This window comes from Nycticebus coucang, chromosome 3 (genome assembly GCF_027406575.1).
Source record: "Nycticebus coucang isolate mNycCou1 chromosome 3, mNycCou1.pri, whole genome shotgun sequence".
Taxonomy (NCBI): Eukaryota; Metazoa; Chordata; class Mammalia; order Primates; family Lorisidae; genus Nycticebus; species Nycticebus coucang.
The window spans coordinates 18,746,260-18,772,756 of record NC_069782.1 but is presented as its reverse complement, the minus strand read 5'-3'; the positions used below and the strand labels follow the sequence as shown (position 1 = coordinate 18,772,756).

At 46.1% G+C, this 26,497-nt stretch overlaps 1 protein-coding gene across 3 annotated transcripts in view; it reads left to right on the top strand.

Annotated features, from left to right (window-relative positions):
- STAB2 (stabilin 2) overlaps positions 1 to 26,497 on the top strand; it is a 142,393-nt gene that overhangs the window by 107,860 nt on the left and 8,036 nt on the right. For all 3 annotated transcript variants that reach the window (XM_053585633.1, XM_053585632.1, XM_053585631.1), the window contains exons 50-64: positions 421 to 480; positions 1,151 to 1,327; positions 2,629 to 2,715; positions 5,168 to 5,314; positions 7,099 to 7,155; positions 8,301 to 8,427; positions 9,846 to 9,995; positions 11,652 to 11,756; positions 13,173 to 13,280; positions 14,863 to 15,056; positions 16,164 to 16,305; positions 21,048 to 21,181; positions 22,767 to 22,932; positions 23,079 to 23,185; positions 25,560 to 25,679. In XM_053585633.1, coding sequence (XP_053441608.1) covers positions 421 to 480; positions 1,151 to 1,327; positions 2,629 to 2,715; positions 5,168 to 5,314; positions 7,099 to 7,155; positions 8,301 to 8,427; positions 9,846 to 9,995; positions 11,652 to 11,756; positions 13,173 to 13,280; positions 14,863 to 15,056; positions 16,164 to 16,305; positions 21,048 to 21,181; positions 22,767 to 22,932; positions 23,079 to 23,185; positions 25,560 to 25,679 — 1,881 coding nt within the window. The remainder of the gene's footprint in view (positions 1 to 420; positions 481 to 1,150; positions 1,328 to 2,628; positions 2,716 to 5,167; positions 5,315 to 7,098; positions 7,156 to 8,300; positions 8,428 to 9,845; positions 9,996 to 11,651; positions 11,757 to 13,172; positions 13,281 to 14,862; positions 15,057 to 16,163; positions 16,306 to 21,047; positions 21,182 to 22,766; positions 22,933 to 23,078; positions 23,186 to 25,559; positions 25,680 to 26,497) is intronic.

Sequence of the window (26,497 nt, the reverse complement as noted above, 5' to 3'; positions counted from 1 at the left end):
GCTATCATCTTTCTGCCACTGCCACCTGTGTCCAGCCTCACCACCTAGGACACTACAAACTGGACCACAGATGCCTTCACCATTATGCTTGCCAGAAGGTCTGAGCTCATTTCTAGCAGTCACTACCATCTCCTGTTATTTCGTTCCACCAACAAGCTTTGCACAAGTGTTTCTGCTTGAACAACCCTGTATCGCTTATGGGCTTTAGCTGCAAGGGAGTCTAGAAAAATGTAGTGCTTAATTTTCTACCCTCTGGAATACAAAAAAGCAGGTGAAAGAGAGCTGGAACAAGTGATGATGAACCAATCTGCCCTACCTGCCATATTAGATTACCTTTATTTTGTCCAGTTAAGCTTTTGTTAAAGTGCTTTGCATATTGTATGAGGAAAATTCTCATATTCATTCTCAATGTCTTTGCAGCAAAATCTTACAACATTGGCAATCAACCAAGGCTACCTCAAATTTAGCAACTTAATACAGGTAAAAACATAGAGAAAAAGTTTGACTTACAGGATAACCTGTCTAATAAAGTAATGTTTTCTTATGTTTTCCCAAATGCTAGCTGTTGTGGGATCTTGTGGGGAAGTCCCCATTTTCTGGAGATCAAACCCATTCTCGGCCCCTTACTTCTCAACAGGTTCTGTGATTGGTCAAACTGTATAATGTTCAGCTGACTGAGTTAGAAATTGTACACAGTTATGATTTAATTTTAAAAAGAAAGAAAGAAAAACATGAACTTGAGGCACTCCTCATTTGTCTCACAATTTCTTTTTTGGTTATATACGATCTATAAATCTTATAAACACCCAAGAAATATGAGAAAAATGCTAGACTAATTTCTTCCAGAAATTAAACTATTTGGGCAAGAATAGTATCAAAAAAAAAAAAAGATATTCTCTGAAGTGTAGGTTTATTTTCCTCTTAACAGAATTTGAGTTTCTGATGTGCTCACTGAGGAAATGTAGGTCAGAATGGCTGGAGTGTGCTAGGGCTCTGGTTCCTGGCTGTGTCACCCTTGAAGATGCTGAGTTCCAATCAGCCTCGGGGTGGGCTCGGAGGGGAAGCCTCAGAGAGACGCTCTGCCCGCAGGGCTGGGCCTGGCTGCAGGGTGTGTGCTCCCACCAGCGACCGCTGACTCCCTATGTTCCAGGATTCAGGTTTACTGAGCGTCATCACAGATCCCATCCACACCCCGGTCACTCTCTTCTGGCCCACGGACCAAGCCCTCCAAGCCCTACCCGCTGAGCAACAGGATTTCCTGTTCAGTGAGGAGAACAGGGACAAGCTGAGGGAGTATTTGAAGTTCCACGTGATCCGAGATTCCAAGGTATTTTGTTGAAACACAAAAGTGAGTGGGGGGTGATACAAGAACTGTCAACGTGTCCCCATCTCCACGGCGTGCAGAGAACCTCGGCAGCCCCTGTCTCTCTGTGTCCTCCTCTGCCTGGCCGTGGCCAGCCGGCTCCTGCAGTATACCACACCTGGTTCTTTTCCTTGGACCTGCCATTTTTGTTTTAATGTTACTTGTCGTTCCTCCTGACACTGCACATCCGCCTTTTCTCTTTCCCAGTTCACTCGGCAAAATAGCTGTTGACAATGTTTCCCATGTTTTTCCAGATATGGATTCCTTCTCTTCCAGTTCCAAAATCTCTAGACAAATGACTGGTTGATCCAGTTTCAGTCAGTGGGTGGTCTGTGAACTGATCAACTGTGTGAGACAAGCAAGATCACATAGGAATGTGAAGCACCCTGAGTCTTCAGCAGGGCCCAGTGTTTCTGTGCAGGACGATGTCTGTGCAGTTTGAGAATGACCAATGCCCTAACTTCGGGTCCTACCTTGCTTCTGGAGTAGTTCCCTAAGGCTGCTGTAGCAAATTACCACCACCAGGCAGCTTGAACAGCAGAGATTTATTCTCTGCTGTAAACAGTCCTGGAGTCTAGACCTCTGAAATCAAGGTGCTGGCTAGATTATTCCTCCTGGAGGCTCCAGGGGAGAATCTGTTCCATGCTTCCTGCCTGGCTCTGGTGTTTGCTAAAAATTCCTGGCATTCCTTGGCTTGTGGCGCATCCTTCGGCTCTCTGCCTCCATGGTCTTGTGGCCCTGTGTGTTTCTAAGTTCTCATGTGTCATCTCCTTTATTCTCTTAAGGACACTATTCATACTGAACTAAGCACCCACCCTATTCCAAGATTACCTCATCTTAACTAATTACATCTGCAATGACCTTATTTCCAAATATGGTCTCCTTCTACGTTCACTAGGGGGTCAGGACTTCCACATAACTTTTTCAGGGTCACAGTTCACCCTTAACAGCACCCTGAATCATTCCCAGACTCACCACTCATCCTATGCTAAGACTGCACCTTCCAGGGACCCCTGAGCATGAATGGGAGGTGGAAGATTGATGAAACCAGTCAAGCTCATGGATGCTTTCCCTCCAGAAGGAACTTCCAACCTCCCAAACAGCCTGTGATTACTCTTCCTTTCGACTGTACCTCTGGTTGTTTTAAAACTGAAGTTATAACTCATGGGAAAACTTGCATCTGAATTCGATTTGTTGGCTAAGCTCCTTTGGGCCATCTTTCAGCTAAAATGCAGGGCACTGATGTGGCATGATTGGGTCTACAGGTTTTAGCTGTGGACCTTCCCAGATCTGCCTGGAGGACGTTGCAAGGTTCCGAGCTAACCGTGAAGTGTGGAGCTGCCAGTAACATTGTGAGTATCACGTCATCACGGGGAGGGCGAGAAAAAGGGTGAGAAACACATGAACAGCAAACCACTTCCCAGCCACGGCCCCTTGAAGGAGATGTGCATTTTCCCTCCATTGAAGCAAGCTCGTTTTCTCTCACTGCCTTCAGAGGTGTTCTTCCTTAGAGTATAAAAGTGGGTATGAACAACCTGACCCATCCTGGCCAGCCCGTGCCCTTGTAGCAGGTGGCAAGAAGCCTCTTAACCCACAGAGAGCATCTTCCAGTTGATTTCATTTTTTTTTTTTTTTTTGGTAGAGCATTTCTTTTCCAGTGTGAGATCCTCCCCTGATGTAGGAACATATATGGTCATTTCTTTCCCTTCCTTCCCTGGCCTACTGTGGTCTCACCTCCAGCCTCTCTTGGCAATCAGAGCCAGCTGTACACTATCCCCACCTACATCAGCCAGTAGAGAGAGTGCAGTTTTCACCTTCCTTCACTAGTTCCTGAACTATAATTCCATGGGATGAATGAGTCTAATAGAATTAGTTCAACTGCATATAATGGCAATAGGCACTCACTTAAATATGTAAGGATTTATTCTCTGTTGTAAAGGAAATCTGAAGTAGTCAATCCAGGGCTCATAAGATGGCTCAAAAGGAAAATTGCTTCTGTTGTTCTGCTCTGCAGCCACATGCCTCAATGTCACCTCAAAGCCCAATATTGCTACAGGGGATCCAGCCACCATGTTCACTTTCCAGGTAGCAGGAAAGAGGAAGGGGGAAAGGGATGCATCTTTCATTTGAGCCAATTCCCTTCTTTGTCAAGGAGGCACTTGACAAGTTCCATACAACCTTCTGCTTACATCTTATGACCAGTACCCTTTTGGTATTCAGATTAAAATTGCATTGAATTTATAACTGAATTTGAGGAGCATTAGCAGATTTTCGTTCTGGCTCTAGAAAGTTATCCCAGTGTAATTATACTCTTGAGATTGTCTGTGCTAACCTCACAGACCAAAGAACATTTATCAGAGAAGAAGGATAATAAGAATACCCACCATTTGTTCTGTGTGTTAATATTGCTTTTAGAGCACTTGGCAATATATTGTTTTGTTTGATCTATATAACAATCCTGTGTATTAGGAATCGTTAACTCTATTTACCTGATGGGGAAAAAACTTGAACCTCAGAGAAGTTCAGTTACTTGCCACATAGCACGTAAGTGAACATGTGAGGTCTTAAACCACAGTTTTCTGGTGTTTTCCACTGAATTGCAGTATCTCCACTCCATCCATAGATGCTGGGAAGGATCTTTTTTCTCCTCACAGAACTTTCTAAAAGCATTTTCTTTTCTTGGGGGAAGAATAGAATGTATCACTAGCCGGGTGATCCCAGGGAAGGAAGCCCTAGGATTATTGCAAGCAAGAGATAAGTTCTATAGGTTTGTTCTTAAGTCGAATTTGTATGTAAGTTGGAACAGGTATGTTTACTTATTTACCTGTAATAGCTTCTATTCATAAAGTATGAGTCATACATCTGTTGAGTCATACATCTATGAGTCATACATGAGTTGTATGTAAGTCAAGTGTTTGTAACTTGGAGACTGCCTGTACTGTATCTAAAGCCTGCTTTAGATAATGCCTGGTACATGCAAAAAAGAAGTTATCATTATAAAGTTCAAATACATCGCTCATATATCCTGGAAAGAAACTGAACCAACCACTTTGCTAGGTGCTGATACTAAGTAAGAAAACTCAGCTACTTCACACAAGTGGCCCCATCAACAAAGTTTATCCTGAACCAGGGCAAGGTCATTCTACTCCACCCCATCACCCCCTGCTGACATTTCTCCTTTGTTCAAGGCACTGTGGCGGAGGGCCAAGTGTGCAGGCTCCGAGGCCGACTGCCCACGCCACCATTCACTAGACAAGTCATTTAACGTCTTGCTGCCTCAGTTTCCTCTTCTGAAAATGGGTACTAATAATAGTAGCTACAGTCTAGAGTTATTGTGAGGATTAAAATAATTTGCACAGGTTGAAGCACTCAGAACTAAATACCCAGCACAAAATACATGCTGAGTACTTGAGAGAGAGAAATGTAGACGAGGGCTGTCTGGAAAGTATCCAGCCACGCACGTCTCTGCTTTTTAAACTATGTGTCTGGGTACGGTAGAACCTCTGTAAGTTGACCACCCAAGGGATTGTAACACACTGGTCAATGAACAGAGGTGTCAGCATAAGGAACTAGGCCTGCTATACTGATACATGTGATGCGTGTCTGGTCTACAAAAATTAGGTCAATTTAAGAAGGTGGTCAATGTAGGGCAGTGGTCAACTATGGAGGTTCTACTGCATTTTTTTTCCAGTTCTCCCTGAATCTTGCAGGTGCCAGCTACATTTTATGGCCTGAGAGGGAATGACTATTTCTCTCTCTCTCTTCCCCCCCACTCCCCTGCCCTTCCTTCTCTCTTTTTCCCAGGGAGAGCTCTTTCTCAATGGCCAAACATGCAGAATTGTGCAGCGGGAGCTCTTGTTTGACCTAGGCATGGCCTATGGCATTGACTGTCTGCTGATCGATCCCACCCTGGGGGGCCGCTGTGACATCTACACTGCTTTCGATGTCTCGGTCAGTCCTAAAAATAATACTGTAATAAGAGAACCGTGGGCCAAAGCACAGCCCCACTGATCCACTGTGGAGCCTGTTGTGAATCCACTGAAGGCCAAGAGATGTGAGGGCAAAGGATGGAGTTCTTCAGATTCAAAATCAACAAGCATCTAGTAGCCCTAATGGCCTGGTATTCTTTTTATCCACCCACCCACCTACCCATATATTCCCTTGTCATTGAGAAATAGTTTGGGATGCCAACTGTGTACCAGCTGTTCTGCCATTCATTTTCATACCCATCCATTCAGTAGGTCACTCATTCACTCAACAAACATTTGTTGAGCTTCTGCCAGATTAAACTATATGAAATTGCCATATTTGACAGTTTGGGGCCTGTAAAAATAGCCATTTCTTCTCTTTTCTTTTTTTTTTTTTTTTTTTTTTGAGACACAGTCTCACTCTATCACCCTCAGTAGAGTGCTATGACATCACAGCTCACAGCAACCTCCAACACCTGGGCCTAGGCAATTCTGTTGCCTCAGCCTCCTGAGTAGCTGGGTCTACAGGTGCCTGCCACAACACCCAGCTATTTCTTTTGTTATTGTTGTTGCAGTTTGGCCGGGGCCAGGTTCGAACCTGCCACCCTCGGTATATGGGGCCAGCACCCTACTCACTGACCACAGGCACCACCCTAAAAATGGCAATTTCATATGGTCAGTCTAATATTGTATGCCACCCACACCTCCATTCATTTGCCTATTCATTCATTTGACAACATTAATTGAATGTCTGTTCCAGGCATTTTCACTTTCACTCACTCATCTAGCACCTTTACTGAACCACCTTTCAGCCACTTAGCTCAGTGCTCAGCTTACCCCTAGAATAATCAATTATTGGGAATAGTCATCATCAACTCTATTACATAAATTTGAAAAATGACTCTGAAAGAGGTGAGGTAACTTTACATGGCAACCAGTTGGTATCAGTACCTGGCATCTCCTAGTCGTTCAATAAATATCCCAAGTATTTTGGACACCATTCAGCCAAAGTAGAGGCAACCGGTTGTCCTTTCTGCTATGAAGGTTGTGACATTCTTAATTTCTAATTATGTTCGCATACATTTTTTTTTCCAGCTAATCATTTTCCCTTACCAATCCACTAAAGATTAAATAGCAGCAAGAATTTTTCTTTTTTTTGAGACAGAGTCTCAAGCTGTCACCCTGGGTACAGTGCTGTGGCGTCACAGCTCACAGCAACCTCCAACTCTTGAGCTTAAGCGATTCTCTTGCCTCAGCCTTCCAATTAGCTGGAACTACAGGTGCCTGCCAGAACACCTGGCTATTTTTTTGTTGTTGTTAAAGTTGTCATTGTTGTTTTAGCTGGCCTGGGCTGGGTTCAAACCACCATTCTCAGTGTATGTGGCCGGCGCCCTATCCACTGAGCTACGAGCACCACCCAACGGCAAGAATTATCATCTTTATTTTATAGATCATAAAACTGAGAATCAAAGAGTATTAATGAGTGGCCAGAGTATCCTAGGTAATGTAAAATGGAACTAACCCTAGCATCTACATGTCCACGTGCCTGAATGCTACTGCCTTGGTCCAGTTCTGTGTAACTAAACCAAAGTGCTGAGTCCAAGACTGACCTTCAGAATTCTCCATGGTGAAGTTGTTCAGAAAATCTTGGTCATACCCAGAATCTTAATCAAGATTAATTAAGTCCTTAATCAACCCATCTAGGTATTAATCAGGGATATTTTCCAAAGTACTTGATTCTTAAGTGTTTCTTTTCTTGCATACTAGGGCAACTGTGGGAGCTGTATCAATACCCCCAGCTGCCCAGTGTGGAGTAAAGCAAAGGTAATTAAGAATGCAATGACAAAGTTTGCAGAGCCGTGGGTTTGTTTCATCAGCCTCTCTCTTCTGGTGTATGCCAGGGTGTGTGTTGTGGGGGGTGGGAGTCTGTAGGTGTATCTTTGAATGGGTTGCATAAATGTAATTTATGTCAGTCTTTCAACAACCAAGCCAAAGAAGTGAGAGATGGATATTCTCAAACCAGGTAATCTGTCAACCTACTACCCATCTCTTAGGAATTGCCTAGAAAAATCATGGGATTTAGGCCTAGGAGGGACTTCAAAGATACTTACAGTTATAACGTAGTAGCTACATTTTGTTAGCTATTATCCATGCTCCAGGCTGAGCCCCTTTGTATACTGGTTGTCCCTGTTCCTCGTTACTCGTTACAATGCTTGTAGAAAGCTATTATTACCTGTACTTATGAAAGAAAATGAATCTCAGAGAGAGTAAGCAATCAGCCCAAGGCCACACAGCTAGCAATGGAGCAAGGCTAGGATTAAAGTACAGAAAGCAATGTAGAGTGATGGCTAAGACAAATTTGGAGTCCACAGATATGGGGTCAAATTCTAGTAGCCTTTGTCTAGTCACATGATCTGTGTGTTTTGCTCTGTAAAATGGAGCTAATGACAATCCTGTAAGCAGCTATTAGGAAGAGTAAATTTCCAAATGTGAGTGTGCTTAAGTGCCTGGCACATAGTAAGCATTCATTAAATATTGTTTTTTATTACTTATTCCAAAGTCAAGCTCTTCCTACTCCACTAGCAACACCTATAACAAAACAAAATGTAATTCATACGCTCCCTGCTACGCAGCCCTCCCATGACAGGAAGCTCCCTCCTCCGCCCCCTCCCCAGGCAGCCACACCATTTACAAACCACTGTAAAGTCAGAAAGTTCTTTAGAAATCTTCCCGTGAACCCTAGCTCTGCCCTGTCCCCAACCCTGTGCTTCCACCACTGGCCTGTGGGCACCCCTAAAAAAAATATTGATTTTAAAAGAAATTAATTTTTAAAAATAACTGGTTCCCATTGGAAGTCCCATTTTCGACTTGGGCGGTACCCAGGATCATCTACCTGGAGGCGGACTGCAGAGCCAGAGCCCAGGTGCCTAGGCAGGAAGGTGGAGGACGGGTCTGCTTTGTTCCCTCAGGGCGTGAAGCAGAAGTGTGTATACAGCCTGTCCTTCAAGAGGAACCTGGAGGGCTGCCAGCAGCAGTGCAGCTTGGTGCTGCGGATCCCCAGGTGCTGCAAGGGCTACTTCGGGCCCAACTGTCAGGGTGAGGGCTCCTCTTCCTGCCTGTGACTGTCAGGGACTGTCAGGGACTGTGTGCTCACTGTATAGCATTTGAAAATATCAACATGATAAAGAAATGGGGGAAACCCTGCTGCTGGTGATTCCCAGACCCCAAGACAACCACTCTGAAGGGTTCTATGACATTCCTGCTACTTTGTGAGTTTGGCATATTTGAGTGCATTTGGCATATCTGGGTTTTTGGGTGTTTTTTTTTTTTTTTTACTGAATTGAGATTCTACTGGGTGCGTTGTAATTGTGTCTGCTTAGCATCAGAACATAAGCCTTTCCCATGGTGCCAAAGATGCTGTATTTCATTACTGAAGCTATACAGTATCTGTGACACTGATAAGCATGATTACTTCTTCCTCTTGAGTCTGGGGAGGTCAGTTTCAACGCCTTTGATATGATTCTCCCTTGGCAGGTGATATGCTGGTATAGCACATGTGGGCCCTAATTTCCTGAGGGCACCCCTGTCACAGGACATATCATATTATCCCACCTCCGTTACCTACTGACTAGGAAAAGGCTCTTTGCCAAAGGGCATTTGGGCCCATCCAGAGCCCCTGTTGGACACAACTTGAAGAGCCAATAATACATCAATAGCAGAAGCATAGCAAATGCCTACAGGGCCCTTCCCAGCTGCCACATGTTGTTCTAAGCAGGAACATTTATTGTTCCTTTCCATAGATAGCAATATATTTAATCCAGGAAACGAGCCCTAGGGAGAAGGTTCCATGGGTGTCCCCACTTTATATGAGAAAGCAAAGGCACAGAGAAGACAAGAAGCAAGCCCAGGGCCCCACGGTCTGTCTCCAGAGGCCGTCACTGTTACCACATGCATGCTCCATTTGCTGTAGTCTCTAGAGCACTCCCTCCGGGTTCAGAGTCCCGTGCGATCACCCTGCCCCACCCTCCAGCGTGAAAGTGTGGGCCATTCATAAAAACCTGTCATCCCTTACATTTGTTAGTGCTTCATACTCTCAAAATACTCTTGGCTATAGTAACTTATCTGATCCTCACAATAACAGTCTGTTACAGGGCCAGCAGGCACTGTATTATTATTTAATATCATCATCTCCTTCTTCATCACCATCATGTAGAGCTAAGAAACTTAAAGCTCAGAACAAGTTCATCCGTCATCCCAGATAATGTTCAAATCCAAGTCTCCTGACGCTCAAATACACTGCACAGTTCAATATACCACCTTGCCAGGGTGCAGTCATATCGGAGACATCAAAATTCACATCTTCTAGGCCCATGGCTTGCCTTAAATATCCAGTGACACCCAGGCCCACAGTCCCTCTGGGTAACTGAATTCAGAATCTTCAGCATGTTTGCAAAGGCGCTGAGCTGCTCTGGGCCTGGGAGACTGTCTAGCCACTGCTGTTTCATCTCTTGCAGCCTGCCCCGGAGGACCGGATACCCCATGCAACAACCAGGGTGTCTGCCTCGATCAGTACTCAGCCACGGGGGAATGTAAATGCAACACCGGCTTCAACGGGACGGCGTGCGAGCTGTGCTGGCCGGGCAGATTCGGGCCTGACTGTCAGCGTACGTGGTGCCGCTTCCCATTGGTGTCACCTGTTGTCTAGCTCCTGTCCTCATCCACGCCGTCTGCCTGACCCGGAGCATCCCTCCACTCGCCTTCCACCCACCTGCCCTGAATGCCTTTTCCCTCCTTTCCCTATATTCCCAGTTTCCATCCACTGAAGAAGCCATTCCTCTAGAAGTGACACATCCCGGGCTGGCCCTGAGGCAGGCTGTGGCTGAACTAGTCATTAGTTCCATCATTCAGTCATTCAGCCAACTCGTATCTATAGAGTCCTTCCTAATACTGATAGCTAACATTTTATCAAGCACCTGCTATGTGCTGGGCACATATGTTTCACCATTGAATCCTGGTAAAAGTCCTTTGAGGTAGGTACCATTATATCCACAGATGAAATAACCAGGTCATAAAGAGGTTAAGTGATTTGCTCGACATCAGGAATCGTTCTAAGGTTTAGGGATATGTGATTGGGGGGGGGGCACAAAAATCTCAGCTTTCAAAAAGCTAATAGAAACAAAAATTTTAAAAAGTAGTTGTAAAGGGTTTAAAAACAAAGAAGAAGGTAACTAGGTCAAAAATGGAAGGAGACTATTTCAGAAGATGTAAGTGGAGACCTAGCAGGTGTGAGGAGCCAGGCATGCAGTTATCAAGAGCCAGCCCAGCAAACTTGCAGCAATGCTGGAAAGGGTCCATGACTCCACTGTCCAGTGTCATGGGCACTAGCCATGTGTGGCTATCAGCCACTCAAAAATGTGTGGCTGAGGAACTGAATTTTTAAGTTTAATTAGTTTCAATAGCTACATGTAGCTAGTGGCCACTGTACTGAACAGCACAGACCAGATTAGCTTTCCTGGAGGAGAGATGAGCATGTGCAAAGGCCCTGAGGCTGGAGCAGGCCTGGCATGCAAGAAACAGCAGGGAGGAGGGCCACCAAGCAGAGTGGGCAAGAAAGAGAAAGGGAGAAAAGGAGTGAAATATGAAAGTCACCAAGGCCCAGATCACATAGGAACTTCACTTCTAGAAAAAGGTCTTTAGCATCTATTCTAAGTGTGACAGAAGGCCAGTGGGGAACTGTGGGTGGAGGAATATCATGAACAGATTAAAAGGTACACTGTAGCTGCCCTGTGGAGGGTGTACTGCAGGGGAGCAGGCACAGAGCAGGGCCCCTTTGGGGAAGGTGACACAATAATCTAGGCAAAATCTGTGGTGCCTCAAGCTAGCACAGTAGTGCTGGAGGGGACGAGAAATGGTAGAGTTGGTGCATAATTTGTCATTTTTATTTTTAATCAGAGTTCTCCACCAGGAGGCCCCCCATGAAATTCTGTCCCCATATATGCTATTACACCCTCCCATGATACTCTGCTGGGATTGTAATATTCCTCACATTTATAATTATACATTCGACAGTTGGTGAACCCCAGACTGCAAGCTCCGTGACAACAGGGACCTTCTCTTGTAACTTCATAGCTTAGCAGTGCCCATCCTGGGCTAACCAATGAATAAGTTAATTTTTTAAATTATGAATGCATGAATGACCATGGCATAAGCACAGTGCCTCCCACATTGAAAATGGACAGCCAGCAGGCGGTCAGCAGGCTGGTGGTTGGATTTTAATCTCCAATCCCCCATTACTGACCACACTCTAATTTGCCTTACAGCTTGTAGCTGCTCAGAACATGGACAGTGTGACGATGGAATCACAGGCTCTGGGCAGTGCCTCTGTGAAACAGGGTGGACAGGCCGCTTCTGCGACACTCAGGCAGGTCTGTCCTGGGAGTGGCCAGCTGCTGACAGCATCAGGCCGCAGCAGACCCCCTTCCAAGAGCGTCCAAGTGAGGTTGGGGGTCTGAGTGACATTTTAAAAAAATGACAAAGCAGAGGTTCTTGGTTCCACATGCCAAAGATGATTTGGATCTGTGGCACCGGGCCTCAGGAGGTTGGCAACTTAAAAAAAAACTGGATGGCTCAGTGCCTATAGCTCATTGAGTAGTGCACTGGCCACATACCCCAAGGCTGGCAGGGCCTGCTAAACAACAATGACAACTGCAACAAAAAAATAGCCAGGCATTGTGGCGGATGCCTGTAGTCCCAGCTACTTGGGACACTGAGGCAAGAGAATCGCTTAAGCCCAAGAGTTTGAGGTTGCTGTGAGCTGTGATGCCCTGGCATTCTACCAAGGGTGATATAGTGACACTCTGTCTCAAAGAAAAAACAGAAAAGATTCAACTCAAACTCATAAAACCAGCATGTCCTCCAGTGCTTTTGGAGAACACCCCACGTCAACCACAGGATCCCATGCTCAGGTGAGGGGTTTTCACAGGGGTTCTCTAGCCCAGATATGTCTGCAGAAGCTGAGTGAGGTCCCAAGACCAGGGTCTGACCCCTGCTTCTGCTGTTTACTAGATGAATGGCCTTAGATAAGCTACCCTCTCTGAGCTGTGTCATACTCATGCGTAAAAAGAAGTGCATAGTGTTTGCAGCGCTCAAAACAGCAGCTACAGGTCTCGTCATCATTGTCCTCATTGTCGTATCCTGATCCTTACTAAACAGCCCATGCTCCCAGGTCCCCCTCACACCAAAGCTCCATGCTCTGGAAGGCGGAAGGCGTGAAGGATAACTTATCCAATGCGGGTCACTGTTACCTCATCTTCCCTGGGGTCAGAGGGCTGGACCAGGTTCTCCCTGTGGGCTTTAGCAACCTGAAGTTTCAGGAATCCCTCTCCTTCCTCCCGCCTCCTCCCCTAACACCTCCGTGGATTCTTGCTGCCTAAGCATGCTACAGCCCATCCACTCACCAAAGCTCCCACAGTGCCCTCAGAAAGCCAGGGACTTCCCCTCCAATCAACCCATCTCCATCTGGAGCCCCGTGTCCTTAGGGCCAGAGAACTAATCTGCCAAGTTCATCCCTGCTAGCAAGTTTTGAGGCATCAGGCTTTAATCGGTTACCCCTAAGGGTAACACATTTACATTTAAATCTGGATAATGTTGCAGAGATGCAGTCTTAGTATAAAGGAGCAATACTAGATCCTCGGCATCTCCAGGCTGGGAGATGGGACCCAGGATGGGACCTTGGCAAATGACCCCACCTCCTGCTATAAACGCATCTTGGGAAATCTCCTGCAGTGGGTCCCCACTGTTCACACCAGGGTCAGGATGAACAGCGGCCCCTTTCCTTGCAGTTCTGCCTCCCGTGTGCACGCCCCCTTGTTCCGCTCATGCCACCTGTAAGGAGAACAACACGTGTGAGTGTAACCTGAATTACGAAGGTGACGGAATCACGTGCACAGGTGAGTCCCCTTGGTGCAGGACTAGGTCTCCGTGCCTGGGCTCCATCCTGGCTCTCCTACTTCCTGACTGGGCCACTTTAGCAATAGCTACCCACTCGATGACTCAGTTTACCTAATGGGTTTGCTCATGCTTGACCTGCCCACTTCTCAGGTCGTGGTATTAAAATTCCTTTGCCAACTGAAATGCACTTTTTAAAAATAGTGTTTCTACTGTGCAAGTAATCAAATCTTACTTCAAAAAATTCAGAAAATACACTACACTACAGTATTTGAAAAATATATTCTCCCCATTTGATGAAGACGGCTATAACACTGCAGCAGTTAGGATACAGGTGCAGACACACAGAGACACAAATGAACAATGACATAATGCAGGCAGAGGTTTCTCCAATAACAGTTGGGAGGGAGGCATCCAGGCCTAACGAAGATTTTCATTCTGAAAGGTCATCTGGGGGCCCACACTCCTTCTACCTTGTTGCTCTGCCTTGTTCACTGGCCTGGCCCGAGATGGCCAATATCATAAGCACATCCCAGGCAGCAGGATGGAAGAAGGAGAGAAAGGAGGCAAACCTCTTTTCCTTTAAGAAAACAACCTAGAAGTTGCTAAAACCATGTCGGCTCCCATCCCGTTGGCTGGAACCTCATCCTGGGTCACACCTGGCTGCAGGGGAGTATGTAGTCTTTTGTTGGATAACCTAGAAATCTGTTACTGTAGAAAAGGAGAGAATAGGCATTGGAGGAAAGTTAGCAATCTCAGCCACATATACTTTCTAGCATTTTTCATGAATAAATACTCATACAGAACTATACATATACTTTCTTCATACAAATTAGCTCTAACTGTACCTGCTGGTTTGTAATCTGCTACGAGGCATTTCAGAAGTGGGTCAGCACTCGACAGTGCAGCAGAGACCCATGCTCCCTGGTGCTGTCCTGCCATCGCAGGGTGAGGCTCTGTGTCCTCATGTTTACTTTCCCAGGATCTCAAGTGGTTGCCTATGCCTCAACTCTATGCTTAAATGCAGGCCAGAGAAACTGGACAGCTGTCCAGCTACTCCTGAGGGTAAAGCTAATCTATTACTGGGTTGAAATTTGGGGGACCGTGAAAACAAAGTCTCCACGAGGCAATCACACAGTCGGGAGGGCTTGGGCTCTGGAGCCAAACCAACCTGGATTTGAATCTCAGCCCTGCTGCGTTCTGTCTGTTTTACTTTTGTCAGGTCTGAGTAGAACAGAGGTGACAAGGTGTGTCTCATGAGGTGCTTAATGTCATGCTAAGTCTACACTTGTACACGTTTTGCACACCTGCACACACACACACACACACTCTAACATTAAAAACTCAACTCATTCTGAAAACCAGGTGGGATCCACAGGTATGTGACAGAAGGGCCAGAAGTGAACAGATGTGATCGACCTGGTCTAGGAGGGTGTTGCAAAAATTTCAGTTTTGCAGAGGCCAGCGTGGAGGCCGCAGGACAGGAAGCAAGGTGGCACCAACATATAGTGCCCCATACCACTGAACTGCAGCTCCAGTTACATGGATGGAGGCAAGCTGAGCCCTCTCTCCCCGCTCTTACAGTTGTGGATTTCTGCAAACAGAACAACGGCGGCTGTGCGAAGGCTGCCAAGTGTTCACAAAACGGCATAAAAGTGTCCTGCAGTTGCCAGAAAGGCTACACAGGGGACGGCCACATCTGCACAGAGATAGATCCCTGTGCAGACGGCCTCAACGGGGGGTGTCATGAGCATGCCACCTGCAAGATGACAGGCCCGGTGAGTCAGCCTCCCCAGTGGAGATCTGGACGCAGTCCCCCTTTACTCTCACAGCCTTGCCCCTCCTCTGCTGGGGCTCCGGTTACCACTCAGCCTCTTTCTAAACTTTCTCCCCACCCCAGTCTGTTTCTGGTTCAGCGTCAGTGGGCTAAAAGGCAGTATGTTGGGCAGAAAAAGGACGTTAGTGAAAAAATCAGTACAACCCACAGCAAGTCTTCCATTTAGTCAATAGTTATGTGCCAAATTCATCTCTTCATTCTAGCAAATGTATTATGGTTATATATGATGTTAACATCGGGGGAAGTTCTCTATGCTATCTTAGCAAGTTTTCTATAAATCTAAAAATTATTCAAAATAAAAAGTGTATTAACCCCCAAAAAAAGTTGGTAAGGAAAGTGCAGGTTTGGGGCCTCACTCAGTCTTTTTAGAGTGGTCTCGGTGCCCTGTTTATCCAGTCGGAAGAGAAGATAGCGCAGGATAATGTCTGTTAATTGTTACAAACCTGATCTTAGAATCAAACCTCCTTTGAGTCTGAGCTCCTAAACTTAGAAGCTGCATAGCTTAAGGCTAGCTACTTCCTCTTGCTAAGCCTCAGTTTCCTCATTTATAAAGTGGGCTTTATAATTAAAGTAGACATCATTGGGTGATGGTGGCAACTAATCATTCATTGATTCAGCCAGTGGTCATTTAGCACCTGCTATGCACCATTGCAAGTCCCAAGGAGACAACAATATAAAGACAGAGTCCCCACTTTCCTGGAGCTTATGTACAAGTTGCAGGAGAGGATGCCAGAATCCTTTCTGAGAGCACAAAAAGCTGTACGCGAAGAACATAAATCAGGCCGATGGCATAGAAGAGTTTGGAAAAGTTACTTTATGTAGGGTGATCAGGGAGGGTCTCTAAGGAAGGGACATTTGAACTGAGCTGTAAAGAATGACATTATATTATGGGCCTGGGTAAAGGCAAAATGTAGCAATGATTTCATCCCCACAAGATTGGAAAGGAACATTGTCTCAGTCCCCCCTGCTAGACCATGATCCCCAGGGCACTTGGGATTCTGGGAACCTCAGAATGGGGCTTTTCATCCTTTCCCATCCTCGCCCACAGGGCAAGCACCAGTGTGAGTGTAAAAGTCACTACGTGGGAGACGGGCTGGACTGTGAGCCAGAGCAGCTGCCGGTTGACAGATGCTTACAGGATAATGGGCAGTGCCACGCAGATGCTGACTGTGCTGACCTCCACTTCCAAGGTCAGTGGGACCAGGGGTTTCTGGCCCAAAGCCCTGTCTTCAGGCTTGGGAGGGATCTGTGTGATGGGAAGAAGAAAAACAACAAACCAAACAGTGCTACCCAGGCCCAGCAGAGGCAGCAGGCCTCTGTAGCAGAGGGACAGAGAAGCTCGGAATTGGACCTTGAGCCATTGGAACCAGGAGAGAGCTCAAAGGCTGTCTACGATGAATTTTCCTAATTCTCACATTTCCCGAGTTGCTTAGTGACACTCACTAAGTGGGAAAGGATTCTGGCATCCTCTCCTGCAACTTGGACTTAAGCTCCAGGAAAGCAGGGACTCTATGTTGTTGCATCCTTCTTAGAATTGATTCTAAGCAGCAGAGCTTAGGGCATTAAATAACAAGAATAGGCCTGCTGTTGGCAGAAGCATTTTCTTAGCAGTGGTTTCGGCAGTAACACACTGACTGGCATGTACCCCATTTGTTGCCAAGCACGGTTAGCATGGCTTGGAATAAACTCACAGGCATAATAAAACTAAGAATCCTAACACACAGCAAGCAAAAGCCACACGAGTGCAGAGGCATGGGTGACATAACATCCCGTGACCCAGTGCAGGAAGCTGTACAGGGACTCACAAATGTAGTCCTGAGCTAGGGCAAAGAGGAACTTCAGAGCTTCAGAAAGGGATTCAGGCACTGCACTTTATGGCCAATCTGTATTTATCAGGTATCTCGGACTGGGGTTGGGTGGTTTTTTATTTTTTTATTTTTTATTTTTTTTGCAGTTTTTGGCCGGAGCTGGGTTTGAACCCGCCACCTCCAGCATAGGGGGCCGGCGCCCTACTCCTTTGAGCCAGAGGCACTGTCCCTGGGGTTGGGTATTTTTGACAGCAATTTTTACATATTTCAGAAACAACTATTACTTAACACCTGTTATGTACCAGATCCTGAGACATCTCAAATGATATGTACCGAGTTCTGAGACCACCCTGAGTAACATACTGAGACCATAGCTCTACCAAAAGCCCAGGAATTTGAGGTTACTGACCAAGGTCGTCATTTTCGGGGGGCCATTTTTACACATTTCAGTAACAACTACTGACTTAACCCCTGTTATGTACCAAGTCCTGAGACATCTCAAGTTCCTTCCAGGAAGAGATAGAGAATACAGTAAAACCTCCATAGTTGACCACCTCCTTAAGTTGACCTAATTTTCACTGACCACACACGCACCACAGGTATTCAATGGAAGTTCCTTGTGTTGACCACCTCCATGGGTTAACCAGTTTGTTACAGTCCCTTGGGTAGTCAATGTACAGAGGTTCTACAGTATACAAGCAGGGAAAATACACGGGATAGTGTCTCTTTTGCAAGAAATTTCCCAGTAGGGTTGAGAACGTTTTTTAAATGAATAAGACAAGAAAAAGAAAGTTATCAGGAAGAAGACAGCAATTTATCTCATGCTGATGGTGTAGCTGAGATAGAGCACGAACGGTCAAAGAATTGAAAGCAGGAAGTTGAAACAGATGTTTGGATACCAATATTCACAGCAGGATTACTCACAACGGCCAAAAGAAAGAAGCAACCAAACTTTCCATCAACAAATGAATGGCTACGATGGAATATTATTCAGACCTGAAAAGGAATGAAGTTCTTATATGTACTATGAGGTGGATGAACCTTGAAAATGTTAAATGAAATAAGCCAGACCCAAAGGGGCAGATATTATCTGACTGTACATATCTGAGGCACCTGGAATCAGCAGATTCATAGAGACAGAAAGTAGAATAAGGATGCCCAGAGCCTAGGGAAGGGGAGAATGGGAAGTTATTGTTTAATGGGTATAGAATTTCTGTTTGGAATATCGGAAACATACTAAAAATGATAAGTGGTAATAGTTGCACCACACTGTAAATATACTTAAGGCCACTGAGTAGTACTATCAAAATGGTCAAAAGGTCAATTTTCATGTTACACCCATCTTATCACAATAAAAAAAATATTTAAAAAATAGAGAGGCTGGGCACAGTGGCTCATGCCTGTGATCCTAGCACTCTGAGAGGTCGAGGTGGGAGGTCGCTTAACCTCAGGAGTTTGAGACCACCCTGCAACCATAGGTGAGTGTTTAGCACGCCGGCCCCACATAGCAGGGGTGGTGGGTTCCAGCCTCACCTATGCCTCATAAACAAGAAAACAAAAAATTCAAAGAGACTATCCCGAGAAACATGGTGAGACCTCATCTCTACAAAATATAGAAAAATTAGCTGAGCATGGTAGTACATGCTTGTAGTCCCAGACACTTGGGAGGCTGAGGCAGGAAGATCACTTGAGCCCAGGAGTTTGAGGTTGCTGTGAGCTATGATCATGCCACTGCCCTCACACCCAGGCAACAAAGCAAGACCCCATCTCAAAGTAAATAGTCCCAGAAGGGAAAGATCTTTACATGAGATGAAGGAGGGAATTTTCAGAGAAGCCTAGGGCTATGGAGACTTGACAGAGGCTTGAACTGGGCTGAACACAGAGGAGCTGGCAAGGCCCTTCAGCTAGGGTGGACCACATGGGCAGGAGAGAATTATCAGGGGTCAGCAAAGAAAGACATGGCCATGTGGGGGAGATATCAAGGCTGTAACCTCAAAGCAATAGGATCTGTGCTGAGAAGAGGAGGGAGATTAGGAAGAAAGGACTCACAGACGGCCAGATCGACATGTAAGTTACCATCCCAAGGGACCAAAGGCAAAGGTGGTGCTGGGTTAAAGACGATGGGGCAGGTGGGTGATGAAACTTTGAAAGCTTGGTTGGGATCATTCTGCGTTCAAGCTACTGGTGGGACATCTCAGCAAAAAGATGTGATAGTCAGTTGTTGCTTGGGATGGGAGCAAAAGTGAGCAGCTGCAACCAGTTGATTTGGGAGTTATTCACCCCCTAAAGTGTGAAGTCAGAAAGTGCTTAGTTTTTTCTTTAGGGCACACAGTTCATCCAGCCTGTCCTGCCTGTTCTAAGGTGAAAATCTATCCAGCTCATGGATAGATTTTTCCGGAGGGGGGCTTTACTCTTTGCTTTTTTATAAATACCATGAAAATGTGGGCAATGATGCTGGACGTCACTTTGGACCTGACATCTGCTATAGCCAAGTGGTTACCATTAGCATGGGATAACACCCCAGCTTTCTCCCGAGACACTAGGGTAAGAGAACCATCCGCATTGAGGAGGGAATGCCTACCCTCACATAGTTCATGGAAGCCCGATTGGGTGCAGTCTTTCCAACAATCAGTTTAACAACGCGTGCAGCAGCTGTAAAATAATTCACACCGAGACTCAGTAGTTCCATTTCAACAGGGGTAATCTAAGAATAGAATAAAGATAAACATGCCCATCCCAGTATTATTTAACATCACAAAAAAAATTAGAACTAAAATATACAGCTAACAGTACAGGATGAGAAAATAACCTGTACACATCTGATCAGATCCACTATGGGGAATCGTGTTGTCCCAACAAGGAAACTCCTCTGCACCTTTCTCTAAGCTGTGATGTGGGTAAGGTTTCCATTTCAGATATGGCCAAGATCATGTGATCCATGCGTTGTGCTCCTGGGCTATGGTCAGACAAGAAAAACTTAAACTTAGCCATTCTAAGTGTAGAAGGTATCCATTGTAAGACATTTTATAATGAATTTGACAATATAAAAAATGTGACTTGGTTCTTGAACTATTTCTGGTCTATTTCTGCACTCAATTGTTTGGGTAGAAAAGATATCAGCTATGAACAAATGATAAAAATATTCCATTATCTTAGAGGGGAAATTGATTTAAAAAAAAAAAAAAACTTTTAAAAAAGGCCTAGCAATGATCAGAAAATTATTATAGAGTCCTTGGGAGAAATTCACTTTAATGTATTTTTTCATAGCTGTAAAGGTCACAGAAATTATTCAGTGAAAAGTATGGGGGAGGAAATTGTGTTGCCAGACAAAATTTTTGATATTGAGATATAACCTTGATTTTTTTTTCTTTTGAGACAAGGTCTCACTCTGTTGCCTGGGTTAGAGTACAGAGACATTGTCATAGTTCAGTGCAGCCTCAAACTTCTGGCCTCAGGCAATCCTCCTGCCTTAGCCTTCTGAGTACCCGGCATGCACCACCATCCTCAACTAATTTTTTAAACATTTTTGGTAGAGATGGGTCTCATGATGTGGATCAGGCTGATCTTGAACTCCTGACCTCAAGCAATCCTCCCAGCTTGGCCTCCCAAAGTGCCAGGATTACAGGCCTGATTACACTACACCCTGCCCACAATTTAATGTTAAGTTTTAAAAAGATTTCTGAAAACTATATCTGCAGTATGTTACCACAGTTATAATATATATAACACATAAGTGAATAAGAAACAGACCAAACTAATGTGAAATTTTGTCAAAATAAAAAGTCAAAAAAAAAAAATAATAAAGTAAAAATTCTAGAAAGAAATACACCCAAAATGTTAGGCATGGAATAGGGATTATTTCCAGAGAGTAGGATTAAAGGTGATTTTTGCTTATTTCTTTTTTTACTTTTCTGTATTGCCCTGATTTCTACAATGAACACATGCTACTTTTATCATTAGAAAAGAAGCAAATATTTTAAATGATTTTATTTAACATAACTTGAAGGGGAAGTGGCTTCCAAAGACACCCTGGGGTACAGCTGACCTTCTACCTTGAAAGTCCTTTGCTGGAAACACTGCCACCAGGTGGGCTGACCTGGGTGATTTCTTTCCTTCCTCTCTAGATGCCATGGTAGGAGTCTTCCATCTACGCTCCCCACTGGGCCAGTACAAGCTGACCTTTGACAAAGCCAGGGAGGCCTGTGCCAAGGAAGCTGCAACTGTAGCAACATACAACCAGCTCTCCTATGCCCAGAAGGTGGGTTCCCAGCTAGCAGTCACTGTCAGGCAGAGTCTGCAGGGAAGGAATTCCGCCTCTTCCCAAGTTGAGGAAGATGTGGACTGTCGCCTTCTTGGAGGGGAGTTCAGAAACTCCTGGAGCGGTAATAACAACCATCACATCCATTGCTCAGGCGTCTACTATGTGCCAGGCCCCGTGCAGGGTGCTTAGTTGACATTACTGTTCATCCTTTCAACATCCCTGCAGGTAGGCATCACTATTCCCATTTTTCAGGTAGGGAAGAAGAGGCTGAGAAAGGTTAAGCAAAGTGCCTGATATGGCCCAGCTGAGAGGTGGCAGATCCAGCATTCAAATGTAGTCCTGACTCCAAAACTCTATTCTCAATCATGACACTCAACTGCCAAGGCAGAGACAGAAGCTTAAGGCACATGTCTCACAGCTGGAAACCAGAAAGAGATCATTAACCACTAGCCCCGATATGATTTCTCTATGTCCACAAAGGAGCCAAGTTGCTCTGGACTCATGGGAGCTCCCTGTGGCTGAACGGGAGTGAACGGGGATCACACAAGCTCACAGCCACAGCAGGAAGGCAATGGAGCTATCTGCTCAGGGCTGCTCCCTTAGCCTCTAAAACCAGAAGCCCTGCCATTTGAAAAAGCCAGTACCTTGGAGCTCCAAGCTGATGATTTCTCACTGGGAGCTGAAGAGATGAACACCCACAGGGTATGATTTTTAGGCCCTTGCTCTGCCCTCCATCACTCCCAAATCTCTCGATTTTTCTTCATACCTGATATTTCCTTACCAAGAAACAAAACCTTGATGCCAGGACCCAGCATCTTAGAGGAGCTGAATCTCTGTGGTCCTGTTTGCTGGTTGTGTGACCTTGATCAAGCCACTGAAACCCTGTCCCACCTGGCATGTGTATGTAAGGACTAACTGCAGTGTGCCACATAGTAGGGACTCAATTTTTATTATTAAGAGATCTGGAGTAGACTGCCTGGGTTTGAATCCCAACTCTGCTACTTGTTACCTAGGTGACTTTGAACAAGTTACTTCTTCCCTCAATTATATGATAAGAATTTTTTTAAATGCCCCCTTCCTAGAATTGAGGGTTAAAGGTATTGACACATGAAAACCTCTTGCCAAAGAACCTAGCCCAGAATAGCCCTCAATAAATGTTACGATGATGACGGTGGTGATGACCATGATAAGGGTGGTGATGATGATGTAATGAGGAAGGTGATGACCATAATGATGATGATGGATTAGTTGTATTATCAACTAGAGTTTTATCAACCCATTGAGCAGACAGATTCGCACCTGGGGTAAATGGCTGCTAGCAAGTCCTTTCTCAAGAGCAGAGAGAATTATGAAGGGTTCAGCCATCCCTAAGAAAGAAGGGGCACCACTCTCATTCAGCCAGTGGCTCAATCAACAAAATTCAATGATGGTCTACTATGTGCCAGACACGGGGGTGTCACAGGCAAGAGGAGACTGATTTCGTGAAGCTTATGCTTTGATGAGGGAATCAGACAATAACTAAATGATCCCACAGCAAATATGAAATTGCAGCTGTTCCATGGCCATGTCTGTGTCCCTGCAGGCCAAGTACCACCTCTGTTCAGCAGGCTGGCTGGAGAGCGGGCGGGTTGCCTACCCTACCGCCTTTGCCTCCCAGAAGTGTGGCTCGGGGATTGTCGGGATAGTGGACTATGGAATTAGACCCAACAAGAGTGAACTGTGGGATGTCTTCTGCTATCGGGTAAAAGGTAACTGCCCCAGCTCCCCTTCACGTTCCAGGCCATGCGGATACTGAGCAATCCATACCCTGGCAGCCACTTGCCAAGGGGGAGCTGGGTAGCCAGGCCCCAGCCTCACTGGGCCGGGGGGGAACACCGTGTGCTCTGCCCTCCAGATGTGAACTGCACCTGCAAGGTGGGCTACGTGGGAGACGGCTTCTCATGCAGTGGGAACCTGCTGCAGGTCCTGATGTCCGTCCCCTCACTCACAGACTTCCTGAAGGTAAGGGCCACGTCTGCTGGGTTTCTCCGTGGGCAGGCAGGGGCAGCCCAAAGCAGATAATGGAAAGGGTGAGTCCCTGAAAGAAGGCATTGGCCCTGTACCACCTTGCCTACATTGGAAGCTTGGGATTGCCACTCACTTATTGCATGGCTTTAAATGAGCTATTTTCCTCTCTGGGCCTCAGTTTCCTCATCTGTAAAATGGAAATGGTGGTAGCAACAACTTCATAGAGTCATGGTGATAATTAAATAACTGATTATCTGTGAAGCATTTAGACCTATGGCCGGTGTACGGGAAATTCCATATCCATGTTAGCTGGTATTATTACCTCTGTCTGCATCTAGAAAGTGGAAGAGTCTGATCTACAGGGATGAGACACACTTTGGCCTTCGGAGCAGAGTGGGAACAGTTAGCTACGTCTACCCTAGTGATCACCCACTGAGCCAAAGCAACCTGGAGCCCAGTTGCATTTTGCACTGCAAAAGTCACACCAATATTCTACAAGTCATGTCCAGTGAAAAGAAACTTCCCTGTGGCAGAAGACTTGGTGTCAACTGATCAAAGAACTAAGCTAATAATAATGACAAGAAGGACAACAGCTAATATTTCTTGAGCATTCACTTTGTACAGGGTGCTGCACTGAGCAAGGACATTTCACTCAGGGCACAGCATGTGAGCCCCAGAAGGGAAAGGATTTCCTCTGCCTTGATGACCATTATCTCCTGGACACCTCGGATAGTAGCTGGCACAGGCTAGATGCCCGAGAAGTACTTGTTAGAAGGAATAAATCCTCATGCAACCTCATGAGGTTCCTTCTTCTAATATTTCCTTTTTTTCCTTTGAGACAGTCTCACTTTGTAGCCCTCGGTAAAGTGCTATGGCATCATAGCTCACAACAACCTCAAACTCTTGGGCTCAAGTGATTCTCTTGCCTCAGCCTCCCTAGTAGCTGGGACTACAGGTGCCCGCCACAACACACGGCTATTTTTAGAGACAGGGTCTCGCTCTCGCTCTTGTTTCAAACCCATGAGCTCAGGCAATCCACCTGCCTTGGCCTCCCACAGTGCTAGGATTACAGGCTTGAGCCACTGCAGCCGGCCCTATATTTCCATTTTTTAGATGAAGGAACTGAGGTTTAGCAAGATCAAGGATACAGTCTAACACCCTAGAGCTGGACTCAAATCCTGCCTGCCTGGGGCCAGACTCTCCCTCATCCCTTACTGTGGGAACAAGGGCAGCCAGAGACTGGGCCACTATTCCCAGCAGAACTGACAACCAGTGACCTCTCAAGGAGAGGGGAACTGGGCCTGGGTATAGGGCTTGCAGGATCCACATAGGAGCTAGACCAAAGACCCAAAAATGGTGAGCCTTTGCCCAGAGACCAAAGGCATCTGTCTCACCGTTCTAAAACTCAGGGCTACCATTAATACTAAAGATAAACACCCACCAATGTTTAGGAACTTGGCTTGCAACAGCATTTCAGAAAAAGTCAGTGTCAGAACCAAACCCTTCAGCAAATCACTTCCCTTCCCTGGACTTCAGCAGCACTGCCCGTGCAATAACAAAGTGACACTGGGTGAAGCAACTTCCTGAAATCTGTTCATTGACTATTCATTAAGCACTTACTGTGTGCTTGAGATATATCAGTGAACAAAATTGGCAAACAAACAATAAATGGAACAAACAAGTAAATAGTATTGAATGCTAGAAGATGACAGGTCCTATGGAAAAGCAAAGTGGTCAAGAGTCAGGGGTGAGCCATAGAAGATGGCCCAGGGTGCTTGTTCTGAGTGATGAGGGGCAGCGTCAGGAGAAGGTGACATGTGATCAAAGCATAAACACGGGGGAGAGAATAAGCTGGGCAGACACAGGGGGAGAACTTTCCAGGCAGAAGGAACACCAGGCAAAAGAGTGAGCCAGGCAAGTCTGAGGAACAGCGAGAAGCCAGGTGGCTGGAACAGTGGGCAAGAGAGGACAGCTGGGCACAAGTTCAGAGAGCAACAGCAGCCAAACGCTTGAGCCTCACAGGCCACTAGGAAGACTGTCTTCCTCTGAGTGAAGCAGGACCCATTCAGGGCTTCAGGAGGAGGAGACTCAAGATTTGACACAGGTTTCCAAGGACCTCGCAGGCTGCCATGTTCAGGATGATCTGTGATGTGCCTGTGTCTTACACCACAGGATTCATTGAGGAAAGGAAAAGTCCTCCTAGAGCTCTCCCAAGGGGCAGTCAGAAGACACAGCAAAGGAGCAGCAGCCTGATTGGGGGCTGACAACAGGAACATCACTAGACGGGTGATACCCTGCCAGCCTCCACAGCTCCCCCAGGCCTCGCACGCCAGGGCCGGCCCATCTGATGACTTCTCCCTCTCCCTAGGAGGTGCTGGCCTATTCCAACAGCTCAGCCAGAGGCCGGGCGTTTCTGGACCACCTGACCGACCTGTCCATCCGCAGCACCCTCTTTGTGCCACAGAACAACGGGCTGGGAGGAAATGAGGTGAGTCGGGTCCCGGGTGCCTGCATGTTAGACTGTCCTTTGTTACTTATCACCACAACAATGCCATGTGGCAAATCACCCCGATACTCAGTGGTTACACATTTATTTAGCCTACCCTCCTGTGAATCAGCTCTCACTTATCTTGCTATTCTCTGGTCTGAGACCAGCTGTCAAAGTGCTGGCTGGCCAGCTGTGGCTCTGCTGGAGCATGTTCTCAGGAGCGAGAGTGGGGAGCCCTGTCCTACCTAGTGCTTCTCAAGCTTCTGTGTGGTCGCCAACATGTAACAGGTCACATGGCTGAGCCCAAAGTCAGGATGGGAGGCACTCAGAGCTACAGAGCAAGGGGTGAGGATATGGGGTGGAGGGGTGAGAACCAGGCCACTGATGCTGTCAGTCTGCCATGGCAACCCTCCTCACGTCGCGCACACATGACATGAGGAATTGGTGGCATTTATTCAGTCTACCCGCAAGATGGCTGACCTGCGGGCTCCGACAGCCCCACCCAGCCACCTGCCAAAAGGAGCAGCACTCCGACCCACCTGTTACCCATTCAGGACACCACTGGGAAGCTCTGCTTTAGACAATCCACCCCCTAACTATTGGTGAGCCGCTGGCAGAGCCCCAACAACCAAAAGCCTGAGAAAAACTTGCCATTCCCTGATCTTGACCTGGATACAGAAAAACCAAGGCCATGAGACGTGATCACTTTTCTCTGTCATCCTTCTCCTTAAAAAGACGAAAAATTGTCTTTCTTTTTGTACCAGTAAGCAAAAAAGAAAAAGACAAACTATTGCTTGGCTTTGAAAGACCACTCGTGA